This window comes from Anser cygnoides, chromosome 3 (assembly GCF_040182565.1).
Source record: "Anser cygnoides isolate HZ-2024a breed goose chromosome 3, Taihu_goose_T2T_genome, whole genome shotgun sequence".
In the NCBI taxonomy this organism is placed as follows: Eukaryota; Metazoa; Chordata; class Aves; order Anseriformes; family Anatidae; genus Anser; species Anser cygnoides.
The window spans coordinates 24,321,091-24,337,560 of NC_089875.1; the positions used below are offsets into that span (position 1 = coordinate 24,321,091).

The 16,470-nt window shown below is 39.7% G+C and overlaps 1 protein-coding gene across 2 annotated transcripts; it reads left to right on the forward strand.

The window, feature by feature from the left end:
- The first annotated feature begins 335 nt into the window (after positions 1-335).
- Positions 336-16,182, forward strand: FBXO28 (F-box protein 28). 2 transcript variants are annotated; one of them, XM_048057708.2, is made up of 6 exons: positions 336-591; positions 6,523-6,632; positions 7,608-7,746; positions 10,143-10,338; positions 12,494-12,598; positions 13,708-16,182. In XM_048057708.2, the coding sequence occupies exons 1-6, from the start codon at positions 379-381 to the stop codon at positions 14,100-14,102; spliced, it is 1,158 nt and encodes a 385-aa protein (XP_047913665.2). In that variant the 5' UTR covers positions 336-378; the 3' UTR covers positions 14,103-16,182. The 2 variants fall into 2 exon arrangements, with proteins under 2 accessions (XP_047913665.2, XP_047913666.2); XM_048057709.2 differs by lacking the exon at positions 12,494-12,598 and having other exon boundaries at positions 342-591.
- Positions 16,183-16,470: the final 288 nt, after the last annotated feature.

Below are 16,470 nucleotides of genomic sequence, written 5' to 3' on the forward strand. Positions count from 1 at the left end.
CATGGGGCATACTGGTTTCAGGGCACGCTATGCTCAAGACTGCTTCCAGTTGTTCCTTCCAAATCCACTCGTGGTACGTGGCCCGTTACTTCAGAGAAGCTTCACGCAGCCCCCCACGCCCGTGCCACTACGGGCCCCCTTCTGCAGCGGCCCCACAGAGGTCTCAGCGCCCCGCCGTGCCTGCTCGTCCCCCCCCTTCCCCTCCGGGTCCCCCCGCAGCCCGCGTGAGGAGCCCCCGGCTCCGCCCCTGCCCCGCCGCCCTCTGCCGCCCCCAGCGGCGGGGCGGGGCGGGGCGGGGCGGCGCCGTCACGGGGAGCGGAAGTGGCGTCATAGGAAGCCCCGCGCTCCGCCCCCAGTGGAGGCAGGACGGGCTGTAAGATGGCGGCGGCGGAGGAGCGGCTCCTGTCGGAGGGGGAAGGCGGCGCCCTGTGCTCGGCGCGGCTCTCCCCGCCCCCGCTCCCGCAGGCTCCCGAGGCCTCGGCGCTGCTGGAGCAGCCTCCTCAGAGCAACACGCTCATGGGGCTGCCCATCGTGGCCATCGAGAGCATCCTCAGCTTCCTGTCCTACGACGAGACGAGCCAGCTCCGCCTGGTAGGGGCCGGGCCGGGCCGGGCTTGGGGGGGCCCTGTGGCGGCCGGGCCCCGTGCCCGGAGGTGGGGAGGTGGCGGCGGCCGGCGGGGAAGGGGTGGGTTGGGGCTCGTGGTCTTATTTCTTACAGCGACCGCTGTTTTCTAGCGGGGGGCGCGGTGGTGGAAGGGGGTCAGCGCGCCGCGCCTCGCCTGTGTGTTTATTTCTGCTCAGAAAGGTGAGGCCCGCAGGTGTAGGGGGTCGCCGCCCTACGTGCGGGGCAGGGAAGGGAGACTTAAAGCCTTTGCCTGCCTGAGAGGCAGCCTGCTCCTCGCGGTCGTACTGGAAGATCTAATAAAAGATATTACTTGCGCTTGCAAGCATCATAATGTCAAAAAAAAGCTCACGTGTCAGCGAAAAAAAAAGCTCACGGGACCGGTGTTTAACAGTCTTGAACTGCCTGTAAGGAGCCTCGTGTAAACCATGGTCATAGTATGATCATAATGCGATCAGCTGCTGTCTTGCTCAATTTCTTAGGAGATCATAAATGGAAAAACAGTGATGGAACTAATATGAGGCTTATGTAGCCCTCGGTAAACTTGCCTGTACTGCTTCTATTTTAAGAACTCATTAGCTTAAACTAGGTAGTATTATGAGCACATTTCTGTAGAGAATTAGGCTGTGGTTGTCCTTGATCAGCAACCTGAAGTGTAGCAAGCTGACTCTAACTTCAAACTGAAAGCTCTTCTAGCAGAAACGCTGTTTTTATTTGTACTGCACCAAACACGCTGTACCTAAATATTTCTAGCATGCTGTCAGCCTAGTAATCTCAAAAGACTTTCGCTTCTTCTCTAAGAGTAGGTAGGGGATTTGTGGAAAAATATTCAGTACGGCTTTTTTGGATTGCAGCATTTACAGCTTGGATGACAAGAAGTATGTGTGCTGTTTGGGTATGCTTAGTGTTGTATGGTCTGTATTGCCACACTAGGCACTGTTCTTCGCTGCAGTTTTCCTGTTGCATTTTATAAGTGGTAGCTGTGAGAACTGTCACTAGTCAGTAGGAGGATTTTTCTTCTTGCAAGGCTGACTTAGTGTTTGTAAGCAATGCTTTGTCGGCAGTGAAATTCAGAGTAGGAAAGATGGTGGTGTAAGGACTAAAAGAACTGTTTAACTCTTTGCGCTTCTTAACAAGTGAAACACCTCTTTTATGTAACACTTACAAGTCTGTTATTCAAGAAGACTGTCACTTGCAGAAGCTTCAGAAATGGCAAAACCAGACTGGATAAATATCAACTTAGACACATGTGGAGCAATACTAGATGTAAAGCGAAGGAAACTATTCAGTTGATCTTCTCCTGTTTTTATTTTTGAGTAAGTGACAGCCAAGAAACTTAATTACCATCAAATTCCATTTTTTACCCCTAAGACACATCAGAAAACGTGAGAATTACTCTGAGATGAAAGTACACTTGTCTTTGTTAATCGGCACTAATGTCAAGAATCACTGCCCTTCTGGTTTGACCTAGTCAAAAATGTGGCTCATAAGTACACCTACTTGGATCAGCTAGGTCTTCTAGTTTGCCATGCAGAACTAAAAGTGTTCTTTTGGCAACTCATGCAAGTTAAGTGTGCCCCGAAATGGATTCATTATTGCATGTAATGCCACATCATAAGGGGTTAAAGTACCTTGGGGAAGGTAGGAGGATGTGATCCAGGACATCAATTGACCTAAATAAAGCTTGATCATACATACATTTGACAATAAATGTGGGTTCCCTAAACAGATCAATTTGAACGTGTTTTCTGGGTCTCAGCATTGAAAATGGATGTCCTAATCCTTCTTTTTCTGGATCATCTTGACAGATGCAAACAAAGTCTTTTGAGTTGAATGGGTGTTGAAGCTAGAGCATGCGCAAAAAGGTAGACTAAGGAGTTGGCTGGGTGGGAGGACGCAGAACGCCAGCAAGTTTTCAGATTAAAATAGAGATAGGAACCTGCATTGTTTGTGTGGAGTGTAATGAGGTGTATAATCTAAGGATTAAGATATATAAGTCTGTTTCAGTCACTGAAGAATGTGGTAAAGGACGTTACCTGCTTATGATTACCGTTGGGCAAAGCAAGACCATGGGCCTGCCCGTGTACGAAGAAGCACTTGTTATACTTAACATAATGCCTTCTGCTGTTCCTGATGTTACAGCATTTTAAAGCATAAATGAGGTACCTAACTGGTTAAGCAGAGGAGTGGATCTAGACTAGTGGAGACTAAACAAGTAGGTATTCAGAATGCAGTCATGTCTGAAATTATGCCTTAATGCAAATCTTGAGGTATCAAACTTCTGTTTGGAGAAAGTGAATGAGAAGAAAAGGAGCAGCATTTTACTTTCTGACGTTTTGAATATTTACTTAACCTACTTCCTTTGATATCTTGTCATAAGAGAAATGCAGAAGCCCCAGAGATAATTATGGCTGAAGCTGTAATGTTCAGGAGGTAAAGCCTAGCATGCAGGCTGATGTGGAAGCTAGTGTACCTTCCAGCTTTTGATTGGTTATTTTGCTGTAATATTTTTTAATGTCTGTACAGAAGCTTTAGAATTTTGACCATGTTTTTGAGATGGTAGAGCAGTTCTGAGATAACAAGATCATTGGAAGGCAGTCAGAAAAGCGAGTAACGCGTGGTTATTCAGGTTATAAGCATGACAGGGAAACACACTTGCTCTATTCTATGCTTATATGATCTGGAAAGGAGAATGGCTGTAGGTTTTCATTCATGCTTTGGCATCATCCTGGAACAAATCATTTTACTTAATTATGCCTTATTCTACTTATTCTACTGATAAATGTATGTGTGTGATTTCTTTCTATTAAATAGGGTGACATCATGTTTGGAAGAAACACTCCTCATTTTGAGATGCAACATTTGAAATGCCAAGCAATGCTCGTTCTAGTGAAGGACGATTGGTTTTGAGCATGGATACCATATAACAGTTTACAACGGTGGTGATACCACGATGAACTTTGATCAGTTGACCTGAAACAGTAGAATGGGCTTGTGCTGCTTTGTTATCTTTAAAGATGCAGTCAGCTAAGAGGATGAGAGCTGGATACTTTCAAAGTGGGGTAATAATAAAATCCTTAGTCTGAGCTTGGAAATAGCACTTCCATTCAGGCTATTACTACAGTGAGCATGACAGAAAACAAACACTCCATGATTAAAAACGATCTATAAACACCTCCTATGAACACGTTGAAGATAAGGTTATCTTGGATTCTGACATGCATCACGAGAGTCTTAAATTCTACAGCAAACCTGCATTACTGTTCTGCAGAGCACAAATAAGGACGGATATCCTTTGGACGGCACAGCTTTAATCTTCACACAGTTTCAGTAAATCTGTATTTCCAGGCATTTCTATTTTCAGGCTTCACGTTGAAGTCATTAGCATTTTGTCACTTACTTGTTCTTCAACTTAGAAAGGCATTATGAAATAAGGGTCTGCGCAGCCTCTAAATACCTGATAAATATAACACGTAATGAACCTAAATAATTTAGTATATTTTTGCTTTCTGTTTTGACAGTGGTCATCTGTTAGTGAAGCTGGGAAGAAGTAAGACATGCTTGAGGAAAGGGAAGCTGGTAGTCCTCTACTAAATTGTGTCAGTTTGGTCACAAATGAAGTGGAAAATCAGTTCTTCTATAGAAGTTGTTATTGTATACAAGTCACCATGCTGAGAAGCAGCCACCTTCTCATTCTGGATTTCATGTGGACCTTGGAATAACTTTCTAACACTGAAATTTGAACGCAGTGTTCTAGTTGGACCTGACATTTGAGGAAGCTTGTACTGTTATAGTTTTATGGCTAGAATAAGAAAACATTCCAAAAATTGGCAAAAACAAATGTGAGCAAATTTGAACGTTTAAATTTCTTGCAGTCCATTGACATAGCAAGTATTAGTAACCGTCTTGGACCAATACGAACACTTAAGTGTGATAATGCTACTTTGTGGATGACTGCTGACTGTGCAGTCTAAAAAGTGTATTGTTCTTATAACTTCAGATGCCGTGTTTTTAAATGGTGTGATCAAGAACCAGCTGACAAGTAAGAGGTGACTGGTAAAATAAGCTGCAAAAACTGCTGTTTTCTGGTGGTATCTGTTTAGTCTCTTAGGGTTCTAGTCTGTTTATATGACAAATATGGGCAGTGTCCAGAAACTGGAGCAAATAATTCTTCATGCTGAGAAGCGTAAGCAAATGAGTAAGATTGGAAAAGGCAATATTTAAAAATCTAGTGCAGTTTGTCTTACCCATGGCGGCCTGCCTGCTCGCTTGGATGTGGGAGAGCTTCAACACAGTAAAAGGTACTTTCTGCCACCAGATGTCAGTATAAACATGATTGATATCTCTGCGCTTCTAAAGTTTGTCACTAATAATGTATCTAGGATTGCGTGTTCATTTTGTTTTTCTTCTGCTGAATAATTGCATAGTTAACGTAGCCCTTGTGCAAGTACTCGTTCGTATTTCGGTTGTTTGATATCATTAGAACTAAATGTAAGCTGTGAAGTCTTATACTTAAATATGGTGTCAGATCTAAGCATCACTAATGCAGTTAATATCTTAGAAGAAATGTGACGATTTCATCCTTCCTGGAATTGAATTGCTAGCATTATGTTTCATCCACTGGAAATAATCAGTTAATTCTAGTGAATGTAAGGGACAAGTATACGGAGACTACCTCTGGAGTTAGCCTGACTGGTTATCCTCCTTTGACTACTAACAAGGAAGATCTAATATGAAGGAACACGGACAGACTGACAACAATTACTTAATGGTCTCTTAAGACAGAGGTGTTTGAAAAGAGTCAGTGCTTACTCAGAGAACTTAGACTAGCTGTGACTAGAGAGATTCTCTGTGATTCAGAGAAAGCAGAACTTCTGTAAAGTAGTACCTTCCTTATAAGCAAAAAATAATCGGTGGCTTTTCTAGAAGTGAGAACCTTCTTTCTCAAGAAACAAACTATGTAGATTTCAAAGCTATGAAATGAGTACTGTATGGAGAGGAAGGAGTGTTTGTTTAAATAAAAAAAAAAAGGAAAGAGCAAAGCTGTTCTGTTGGAAAGTGTGGTCACACTTGGAGGTGTGCACTTTAATGTTAAAAAAAAAAGGCAGTTTGAAAGAATAGAGCTGGTTAACCAATCTCTTGCATCATCAGAGCTGTGAATTGCAAATACTTTAAACTTTTGTACACATTGGCTTTGTCTCGTGACTGGTTACTTCTTAAGGTTTAAATGTAGTAGCTCATTATTCCATCTGCAGCTATTAATGTCCTTTCTCCCTAAAGCTGTGAAAAAATTGAGGCTACCAGTATGCAACATAGCCAATAAGGGAATCTCTTAAATAGAGAGGACTTCTTACACAAAACAGAATCTTGCTTCATGTGCACTGTAGTGCTTAATTCTTTAATTTTGTCTGTCTCCAGAAACATAAGTGCTAAATGTTGAAGGAAAAAAACATACTTTCTTGGTTTTAAGGCATCTTTTTGAGACAACAAAATATTAACTTCATCTACCAAAATCACTCTGGAGAACAAGTTGGAAGCTAGACGCAGGCATTTGAAATTTTGATTATTATCACAGGGAAATCATGTCTGCTTATATACGGGTGGAATTTGGACTACTGACACTTGTTAGGCAGTATCAGAAGATTCGTTTATTAACTGTGTGGAACGTAGTTGCTTCTTTATGGGGAGTATCATGATTGCTGTTAGAGATGGTGATACCTTAAGTTGCACTGCAGTTTCTGTGTCTTGAAATGGAAGAAAGAGAATCTTTCCAAGAAAATCCAGTAAGAGAATCTTGTACTGCTCAGCAAGTATGGATAAGGTAATACTAAAAGTGACTTGTGGCATTATTTGAAACTTAAGGGGTGTTTTTGTGTGTGTTTTGTTTTACTTAAATACAGGTTTGTAAACGAATGGACTTGGTTTGCCAGCGAATGCTGAATCAGGGATTTCTAAAAGTGGAAAGATACCACAACTTGTGTCAAAAGCAAGTTAAAGCTCAGCTTCCAAGGTATGTACCAGTTAAAACCGTAGCTAAACCTCAGTGTGCTAGATTCTTATCAGCATAATGCTAAAAAGGAATTTCTTGCTGGCTAATTCAGCTTAAATATCTTGAAAATTTGAATCTTTTTTTCCTCTTTTTTTCCCAAAAGTACCATAAACCTAAGATCTAATAACAAAATAATGCTGTGCATGAATGTAACTTGTGGTGTACAGTACTAGGAGCTGGAATATTGCAAAATGTGTCATAGAAAAGAAGGGTCGTATATTACTCAACCCTTCTGGCAAAGCCAGGAGGGGCTCTTAGGAATGGATAGATGCCATGCTTTTACAAGACAAACTGCCTTTGGTGATGATTTGTCTATGACTGATTAAAAAAGCAAGGTTCTTCAGTGCCAAGGGTTAAATCAGGGAAAGGGAGGGGGGTTGATGCGTGAGTGTTACTGGGAGCTTAAGGTTCTCACTAAGGCATTGTCTTTTCTCGTCTTTCCAGAGAGGAAGTGCAGTTGCTTCTGCTATGTCCTATCAGGTTTCCCATTCAGGGTGAAGAAACTAAATGCTACTTACTGTTGTGATCCTTTCTCAAAAACTTGTACCTCAACTTATATTTTGTAGCAAGCAGTAATATTATATTAAATTTGTGTATTACATTGAGATACTAACTGTAGGCATATGCGAGGATAAAAATATGCACCATGACTCAGTGTCTACTGCTGAAAGCCTGTTCTTAAGAGTCCTAAATTACATACAGAGTTTATGGATCGTGTAAGATGTGGTAATTATTTAGAGAAAATACTGTCTTAAAAAAAGTGTGCTACATAATTGCTAGCTGATTTTTAATCTATATCACTTTTTTCCCATGCAGACAGAACAATGTTAGTGGTTGTTTTCAAGCCTCTAAAGGGTTTTAAGGATGAATGAGTGTTAGAGTTTTATTTTGTTGACTCACTGTTAAATTACTCTCACTTAATGGTCTGTCTTCTAGGCGGGAGTCAGAAAGAAGAAACCATTCATTAGCTCGTCATGCAGACATCCTTGCTGCTGTAGAAACAAGACTTTCTCTGTTAAATATGACTTTCATGAAGTATGTGGATTCCAATCTGTGCTGCTTCATACCTGGAAAGGTAAAATGTAGACTAAATTATGTGAATGTTTATGTTTTTACAAAACATGATCATGTAACTTAAAGTAAATTTGTCCTGTCTGTCCCAGATTATATAATGTGTGTTCATACTAAAACTGTTTCTGATACTTAAAACACAGAAGCCAATACTCTGCTATAGCAGTCAGTCTGAAATGAAAGAACCAGACTATATCTCAGCACTATTTTAAACTTGATTTGTATTTTCCCTTAGGATTTTTACGAGAAACCAGGATACATAGGGTTTAATTCTGAATTGTAACTGTACAAAACAGTTGGAGGCTAGGTCATCAGAAGATGTAATAGTTTAGACCATGTGTACACTAGAGACTTGGTCAATCAGGAAGACTTTAAGGACCTTTCTTAAGGGTTTGAGTACTTCAAGTTAATTAAATTAAGATGCATAGTATGCGGAAACACTGTTCATTTTGATAATGAATTAATTATTTCTGTACATTAGATGGAATAAAAGTTTTAAGTGTAGATAAACTTTGTTAAATGTTACTACTACTAAACAATTCTGGTAGTTCAGACTCCTGCCCCAACATAAAGTATAAATTATCCAAATGAGATGTATGACAGTAATACCATTATTTTATAAGCTGTGAAAACAAAGGTATACAGAAGTGAATTGACAAAATCATGATCTGAGGAAGACTGTTACAACTTAGGGTTGAAATGAGATCTGTGAGCATAAGCCTGATGTTCTATTCATTGATCTTTCTATGTGAGGTTTGGATTTGTTGATATAAATTTTTAAAGGACAGAAAATTGAATTGCACTGGGACGAATGCAAGTTAGCTGTTGGGTTGAGATGAAGCATGGCAGGCATTTCTACATACAGTCTACATTTCTACAGCAGGATAGGCTATCAGCATGATTATTTTTAAATCTTGAAGAGGTAACAATTTCTATACACAGTTGTTGCCTTGATACTAAAATTATTATAGTTTATTATATTTACATTTATTTACATTTATTTTTATAGATACTGTATGTATATATATTTTAAAACACTAATTTAATATAAAGTCAAATAAACTGAAGGCCTTGATACTCACTTGATAAGTAAAAAGAAATACTGCCCTACTTTTTTGGGGGATAGATAAAAAAGCAATGCTCAAGCTAGACCTAGGGTGTGCAGGAGCTGTGCAAATGAGCTTACCAGCTGTTTTCATTCTGGGCACTGAGTCATAAAGGCCTTGTTTGTATTCTGATGTAACAGCTAAAGAGATTTTTATAAATTATTTACTTGGTATACAAGCCTGATGCTGCTGCTTTCTCTGCACAGCTATCAATTCACCAGAAAGTCATGTTTTGGTCAAGCCTACTCAAGGCTTAGCGTTTACTTAAAGTGTGTGGTTTCCCTTACCTGTCCTGTTTCCCTCAGGAAATTTTCATTTGAATGAAGGATGCAGAACTTTCAGGATGTTAATTTGTGTTAGAATATGTGAATATTCTGGTGGATAAAATTAGAGAAGTCTTTAGTAAGATTGTTGCATGATGGCACATTTCAGTCACATCTAGCTTTTGCAACTTTTTAGCTAAGCTTCCTTTATTAAAACACAAGATGCAGCTGTGTTGTCTTAATGATGATTCTAAATTCTTATGATCGTAAGCCATTCTTAATCATGTGCAAAATACCTGGCTCGGTAGTTTCTGTAATAAGAAGCCAGCACTCCTATCTGGACCTCCTCAGACTATAATTCGTTAGATCAGCAAGGCAACTTTCATCTCTTCTAAACAAAGGGCTTGCTTTTCAAGCATATAAAGAAGCTGTTTATGTTCTCTGCTAGTTGTGGATTGATATTTCGTAAATTAATACATTTTGCATGTAATCTGAATTCGCAACATTTTGGGATCGTGCAACTGAATTCAAGTAAATACATACAGCTCTTCAGACCGATGTGACTATAATTATTGCTATTCCATTCATATGTTTTATATGTCTCACGATTGGCTGTGGGAGTGACTGCTCTGTTGCGTGGCTTCCAGTGTCTTGGTTATCCAAAAATAAATCGTTATGCTCCACTGAGCACATAAAAGTCAAGTATGGATGCAGTAAAACAATTTCACACAAAATGTGTTATTTCATGAATTTGAAGAGAGTCGTGATATATCAAGTGAATGGTTTCTCTGGTATATCACAAACAGGACTTAATTTCAAAACACTGATAAAGAGCTAAAGTACATAGTGATATGCAAGAGTAACAGTTATGTAGTAAAGTATGATATAAATATCATATTTGATTTTCCATTGTTATTGGTGCTGCAGAAGGTCCTGGAACTGGAATATGCCTGAATATGCCAACACTTTTAGAATGATGTGAAATAATCTTGCCTTTATCAGAAAAACCTAAATATTCTTAAATGTTTTAGGTAATAGATGAAATTTACCGTGTGCTAAGATACGTAAACTCTACAAGAGCTCCTCAGAGAGCTCATGAAGTTCTTCAGGAACTAAGGGACATTTCTTCCATGGCTATGGAATATTTTGATGAGAAGATTGTTCCAATACTGAAAAGGAAGCTGCCTGGGTCAGATGTATCAGGACGTCTGATAGGAGCTGCCCCAGGTATTAATTCCAACGTATAGTTGAGGTGTTTTTGTGTGTTGTTTTTTTTTGTGTGTGTGTATGCAAAAACTCACAGCACTATCTTTTTAAAGCGTCATTCCTTAAATAAGTGAGCTTTATCACATAAGTATTAATGATACTTGTTTCTTAAGAATGCCAACTGTGGAATTCATTTGCTTTGTAATTTAAGGAGGCTTTGTATTACCAAAAGAACGGTCACTTGAATGTATGTTATAATTATGCATAGTGTGTATTCGTTAAACAAACGCTTTTGTGCCACCAATGAATGAGACTTTATTATTGCACTTGGTTGAAATTTGGCACGTGAGATAACAACTCAAGATGCCTTTTATATTTAGTATGATCAGCAAATTAGCCTAAGATGTTATAGTGCATACAGAGCTAGAATATACTTGAATGTGCTTTTTTTTCACTTTGCCAGGACACTAAGGTATATATTAACAAGCAAAATACTTGTGAATAATGCTGAAAAGGCAATTAAAATAAGTCTATAAATAAATAAGCTGTTTCTTTGTATGACCTGTCAGACTTTCCATAATTTATGTCAACCAAAGTTTAACATAGTTACCCCATATAATGGCCAAAAGCAAAAGGTTAGTAGAACTGCAGTGTTTTCCCTTTACTGAATTTATTTCCACACCGTTGGAGAACTTTAGGAATTGTGAAGTAAATTCTCTGAAAGGATAACTTAATAAATAAATAGACCCTAACCAAAAATGATAGGCCTAACTGTAGGAGCTGCTTGTTGTTTCTGGTATGTCCTGTCAATCCTTTTAGCCATAATTGTGTATACCACCTCTTAATTATATCCCATTAATTATATCTCAATTTCATTGAGTCTCTCAGCTGTGGGAGCAGTGCCCAAAACTGGTATCAATTGGTTCGCCAAACCCAAGGCTTTATGTGGCATAAACATGCCTACCTTGGGTTGAGGGAAGAAATAATCTACCTAATGGCAACCCTTTAGTGTCAAATAACCATAACTATGCTGTCATCTTAAAGAAAAAAGAGGAGGAGGATGCCTGTTCAAGGCTGTTCCAGATTGTTCTGTCTTTGTAGTGCTTAAAAGTTGTATCTTACTTGCACTGCACTGGTGGAAGAGTAAAATGATAGAAAAAGCGATAGAGATATAAGTTATGATAGAATCAGCGATAGAGATATAAGTTATGATAGAATCAGCGATAGAGATATAAGTTATGATAGAATCTAAAGCGATAGAGATATAAGTTATGATAGAATCTAAAGCGATAGAGATATAAGTTATGATAGAATCTAAAGCGATAGAGATATAAGTTATGATAGAATCTAAAGCGATAGAGATATAAGTTATGATAGAATCTAAAGCGATAGAGATATAAGTTATGATAGAATCTAAAGCGATAGAGATATAAGTTATGATAGAATCTAAAGCGATAGAGATATAAGTTATGATAGAATCTAAAGCGATAGAGATATAAGTTATGATAGAATCTAAAGCGATAGAGATATAAGTTATGATAGAATCTAAAGCGATAGAGATATAAGTTATGATAGAATCTAAAGCGATAGAGATATAAGTTATGATAGAATCTAAAGCGATAGAGATATAAGTTATGATAGAATCTAAAGCGATAGAGATATAAGTTATGATAGAATCTAAAGCGATAGAGATATAAGTTATGATAGAATCTAAAGCGATAGAGATATAAGTTATGATAGAATCTAAAGCGATAGAGATATAAGTTATGATAGAATCTAAAGCGATAGAGATATAAGTTATGATAGAATCTAAAGCGATAGAGATATAAGTTATGATAGAATCTAAAGCGATAGAGATATAAGTTATGATAGAATCTAAAGCGATAGAGATATAAGTTATGATAGAATCTAAAGCGATAGAGATATAAGTTATGATAGATAGAATCTAAAGCGATAGAGATATAAGTTATGATAGATAGAATCTAAAGCGATAGAGATATAAGTTATGATAGATAGAATCTAAAGCGATAGAGATATAAGTTATGATAGATAGAATCTAAAGCGATAGAGATATAAGTTATGATAGATAGAATCTAAAGCGATAGAGATATAAGTTATGATAGATAGAAAAAGTGAAAGAAATGATGCAGCAGCTGTCAGTGTCCTTGATTTGCAGGAACTTTAACAAAAACAAGCCCAAGCTCAAAACCCCGTATAGTTTTAGTGTTTAGGAGGAATAAGCATACAGCAGTGTGGGAAACTATTCCCCTTCCTGAAGAAAGTAAGTTAAAACCGAAATACCCTGTTAAGCCCTGAAACATAATTTTTTAGATTTTAGCTGTATAGAACTATGACAGCAGAATTGTATACAACTATAACAGCAGAATTGTACTGCTGTATTGAAATATTTAATATAGCAATTGTGCAATACACTTAATTTATGGCCATGTTGCTGTGGGTTTTTGACATAACATTTGTGACCCTAAGTCTAGCTGAGAGCATAATCTCTCTATAATTTTTGATCCAGCAAAAGGGGGGTGGGGGGTCATACTTAGATTTTCAGTAGTACGGAAAACAACTTATCATTCATTTTCTAAGTATTTTATATTAAAGTAGTTGGGCCCTGAAATACCATATGCTCTCGTTAGACACTTAAGTAGCTGTAAATCAGTTTACATGTTCACCGAACTTCCAGCCAGTATTCAGATTCCTATTTGGGGTGTAGAGATAAAGAAAATATGAAAACTGGGACACAATTTCTACTTTTGACTAGAACCCCATGTGTCCCCCCATCCTCCTCTGGAACCCAGCGCCCCCCCCCCAGCCCCGCACCTTCTGGAACCCAGCGCCCCCCCCAGCCCCGCACCTTCTGGAACCCAGCGCCCCCCCCAGCCCCGCACCTTCTGGAACCCAGCGCCCCCCCCCAGCCTCGCACCCTCTGGAACCCAGCGTGCCCTGCATCCCCAGCCCCGCGTCCCCTGGAACCCAGTCCCCCGTCCCCCCCCCCCAGCCCTGCGTCCCCTGGAACCCAGCGCCCCCCCGCCACACACCCTCTGGAACCCAGCGCCCCCCCCCAGTTCCGTGTCCCCGCCCCCCCCCCCCCAGCCCCGCGTCCCCTGGAACCCAGTGTGCCCCCCCCCCCCAGCCCTGCATCCCCAGGCCCACATCCCCTGGAACCCAGCACCGCCCCCCAGGCCTGCATCCTCTGGAACCCAGTGCCCCCCCCAATCCTGCGTGCCCCCCCCACCTAGAACCCAGTGCCCACCATCCTCTAGAACCTAGCGCCGCCCATTTTTAAGAGAAAAAGCAGAAATTGTCCCAGTTTTCATTTTTTTTTGTTCCCAGTTCTCTCTCTCTCTCTTCTTTTTTTAATCCCAACTGTCTCTGAAGTTCCAGGGCCCTCAGCAGCACTAACCACCATGCAGCTGTTCTCCAAGCAGAACCCTTCGAGACAGGAAGTCACCAAACTCCAGCAGCAAGTAAAAGCGAATGGTGCCAGCGTGACAGTGCTAAAGCGCGAAATCTCAGAGCTTCGCACCAAAGTGCAGGAGCAACAGAAACAGCTCCAGGATCAAGATCAGAAACTGCTAGAGCAAACACAAATCATAGGTGAACAGAACGCCCGACTGGCTGAGCTTGAACGCAAGCTGCGAGAGGTGATGGAGAGCGCAGTAGGAAATTCTTCAGGCTCTGGCTCAAACGAACAATCTCCAAGAAAGAGGAGGAAGGCGGTTGAATCCACAGACTGTCCTAGGAAATCTAAACGCCTTCGAAACAGAAAATAACTTGGGAGTAAATGACACCTTCAGGAGGATACACTGCTTCAGTAGCCCAAGCAGGTCTGCTTGTGTGGATCCTGTGACTAGTTTCATGGTGTCTGTTAGGCTGCTGGCTCTTCAAAACACCACTTAGACTCAAACAGTAATTTTCTCTCATTGAGACTTTTCCCCTGCTTTCTGTATGGGTGGGCCTAATGCACAGGATCTTTAAGATTTGCAATAGATACGTACTAACCAGACCTGCTCTGTTACATTTTGAAGGGTTAATTTTTTTCTGTGCAGATGTGTTGAAAGTAAACTTATTTGTGTTTATGCATATGTTCACATAAACTCTTAAATAAATTCAGTCTTAACTGACAAAAAAGTTAAGCTTAAAAACAGATGTCCTGTTCACTTGAAGAAAAGACCCGCTTTTAAAATCCTGTTTTAGAGAACTTGACCTTTTTTGTTACAAGTGACCTTGTCTGGAATGTCTGAAAAGTAGTTAATACTTTTTTGGGATCTCTGTAATGAGTAAAACTGACTTCTTAAGCTACAGTACTGGCTATATATTTTTGTAAACTTAACAAGGAAGGGCCTTCTATCCAGTCTTCGTGTGCGCACACCCTAGTAATTCTTAGGTCCTGGGAGCCATATTCTACGTTTGCATGGATAGATGCATGTCCAGCTCAGCCTGCTAAAAGCTCTTGCCTGAAATTGTTCTAAATTCTGGGAGAGAGTACAGAGACCTACGAAGCAATTTCTTTGTTCCTCAGCCATAACTTAGCATCAGCTTTCAGCACAACGGCTTTCGTCAGATGAGGTTGTCTTATGAAGCTAGTTGCAGGAGGACTTGAACCCAGGCTATCTGCCACTTTCACTGCCTGTAAATTGCAGGTGTCGCTAGCCAAAGCTGGAGAACTGAGAAGCTGCCTATGCATCGCTTGATTTATAGGCCAACATCTAAATAAATATTAGACAAATTGTCCCTACGATAACCAAACTCAGGGGGACATGATTTGAATGAAATGCTGTATTATGGAAAAACTTAAACTATTTTGTGTGTATGTGTGTGGGGCGGGGTGGGGTGGAGATTTCCTCTGTAATACTGATGACAATATTCTAGCTTTCTTTATCCTAAAAGGTAAATCACTTCAGACAAAGCTTTAATTTCTTTTGCACTTCTGTTTTGAGCTTGTAACTGGAAAAGCATGTCTTGCACTGTTCAGTCTCTCTGGTCACTTTAACAACCTCAGAGTTGTGTACAGTGATTTTTTTCCCATCTGTATATTTTTGGAACCTTATACAAATACCATTGTCCTTGTTTTTGTTTTATTGTACTAAACTATGTAGCTTTATCATATGACTTGTTTTTTTTTTTTTAAATCAGCTGCTGGTTTGGGTTTAGGTGGTACTGAATTCACCTTGATGTAGCATTGAAAAACACAGACGCTGCTTTCACAGCTGTTCAAAATCCTAATACTATAACCAGAGGTTAAAGTGCAGGTTTTTCTTAAGGTTTATGTAGCTGTCAGCATAACACAGTAGTTATACTTAAATCACCAAACAAATCAGAAATCTTCTGATCAAATGTTCTGGAATTGTAGAACTAATTGTTCCTGAAACTGAAACTACAGCTTTTGCTTCTGGAACGTAGTGACTCGTATCAGAAGTAACACTGCAAATGCCTAAGTTTTAGCAGGCATTTAATTTTCAAATAACCTTGTTTGCCAGATTGAGGCTTTTAAAAAAGTACGTTTCGTAAGAAAAGCATGAAGCAAATGGTACAAGGCTATCTGGGGGAGAAGTTGAACTGTTAAAAGGATGATTTGCTATTAGTGGTCTTCCATGGCTCTTAACTTTTTACTGTTACAGGTCTTTTGAAGAGAGGTATCAGCTGTTCGGTTTTAAAATACTGGCATATACTTTTTTTTTTTAACCGTAATTTTGAATGGTTCTAAAGGTCAGCATAAGAGCTGTAATTACATTGTATCACTCGGTGCAAATTCACTTAATGGTCTTTCATGATGACAAATTCATGTAATGGTCTAATTACCAGATGTTTGTGGTTAAATACTTCTAAACAAGTATAAACCTGTGAACTACATTTATTGAAAAGGCTTATTCGTACCGATCTTAATTTACCTCATTTTTAGATTCTTTATTCACTTGTACAAGATGCAAACAACGTTCCTCCCTTCACAACATACAAATAGTTTCAGGTTAATCGGGAGTACTGTTTATTTGTATGTCGGTCGACCTCTGGCTGTGGAAACTGAGGTGGAAAGAACATCCGTGTATTTATTGTTACACGAAATATTCTCTATGAACAGTGCCAAGTTGGAACCTTCAACTCAAGGAAGTGTTGTGTGCTGCAAGTCAGCAGGTGCATCCT

Coding starts and splice junctions, on each gene's coding strand:
- FBXO28 (XM_048057708.2), top strand. CDS start 379: ATGGCGGCGGCGGAGGAGCGGCTCCTGTCGGAGGGGGAAGGCGGCGCC. Junction 6,633..7,607: donor GTTAAAGCTCAGCTTCCAAG/GTATGTACCAGT, acceptor TCTGTCTTCTAG/GCGGGAGTCAGAAAGAAGAA. Junction 7,747..10,142: donor GCTGCTTCATACCTGGAAAG/GTAAAATGTAGA, acceptor TAAATGTTTTAG/GTAATAGATGAAATTTACCG.